General features: G+C 63.9%; 1 protein-coding gene across 1 annotated transcript in view; it reads left to right on the top strand.

The window, feature by feature from the left end:
- Window positions 1-217: 217 nt before the first annotated feature.
- Window positions 218-546, top strand: part of ETH_00043175 (uncharacterized protein) — a gene marked incomplete at both ends in the record, with an annotated part of 510 nt that continues 181 nt past the window's right edge. The window contains one exon of the mRNA XM_013376084.1: window positions 218-546. Coding sequence (XP_013231538.1) covers window positions 218-546 — 329 coding nt within the window.

Below are 546 nucleotides of genomic sequence, written 5' to 3'. Positions count from 1 at the left end.
AACGAGCCAACAGCTGAGGCCCTTCGTCCCTTGGGACCTGGGGCCCCCCAAAAACCCCTTAAGGCCGCTAAAGGGCCCCTCAGGGGCCCCAAAAAGCCCCTCAAGGCCACTGAAGGGCCCCTCAGGGCCTCCAAAAAACAACTTAAAGCCCTCAAAGGGCCCCTCAGAGCCCCCAAGAAACCCCAAAGGCCCTTGAAGGGCCCCGAGGAGCCCCCAAATGGCCTTTGCAGGGCCCCCAAGAAGCGCCTGTGCAAACCCCGTAAAGAGCTTTTGTGCAGCTCCAATTAAGCCCCAGATTGCCCCTAAGAAAGCCCTGAGGGCCCCAAAAAACGCCCCTGCAGGGCCCCCTAAAGAGCCTCTCCAGGGACCTCCAAAGGCCGCCACAGGGCCCCTAAAGGGCCCCTTGAGGGTCCCTCTACAAAGCCTACAAAGGAAGGCCTTTGGGGGGCCCCTTCATAGGAAGTGCTCCGCAGGCCCACGGGGGCCCCCCCAGGCCCCTGCTGCTGCAGAGGGCCCCCAGAGGGGCCAACTGTGGGGCGCAGGGCC

This window comes from Eimeria tenella, genomic scaffold (assembly GCF_000499545.2).
Source record: "Eimeria tenella Houghton genomic scaffold, Eth_scaff3111, whole genome shotgun sequence".
Taxonomy (NCBI): domain Eukaryota; phylum Apicomplexa; class Conoidasida; order Eucoccidiorida; family Eimeriidae; genus Eimeria; species Eimeria tenella.
This window is presented reverse-complemented; position numbering and strand designations above follow the sequence as displayed.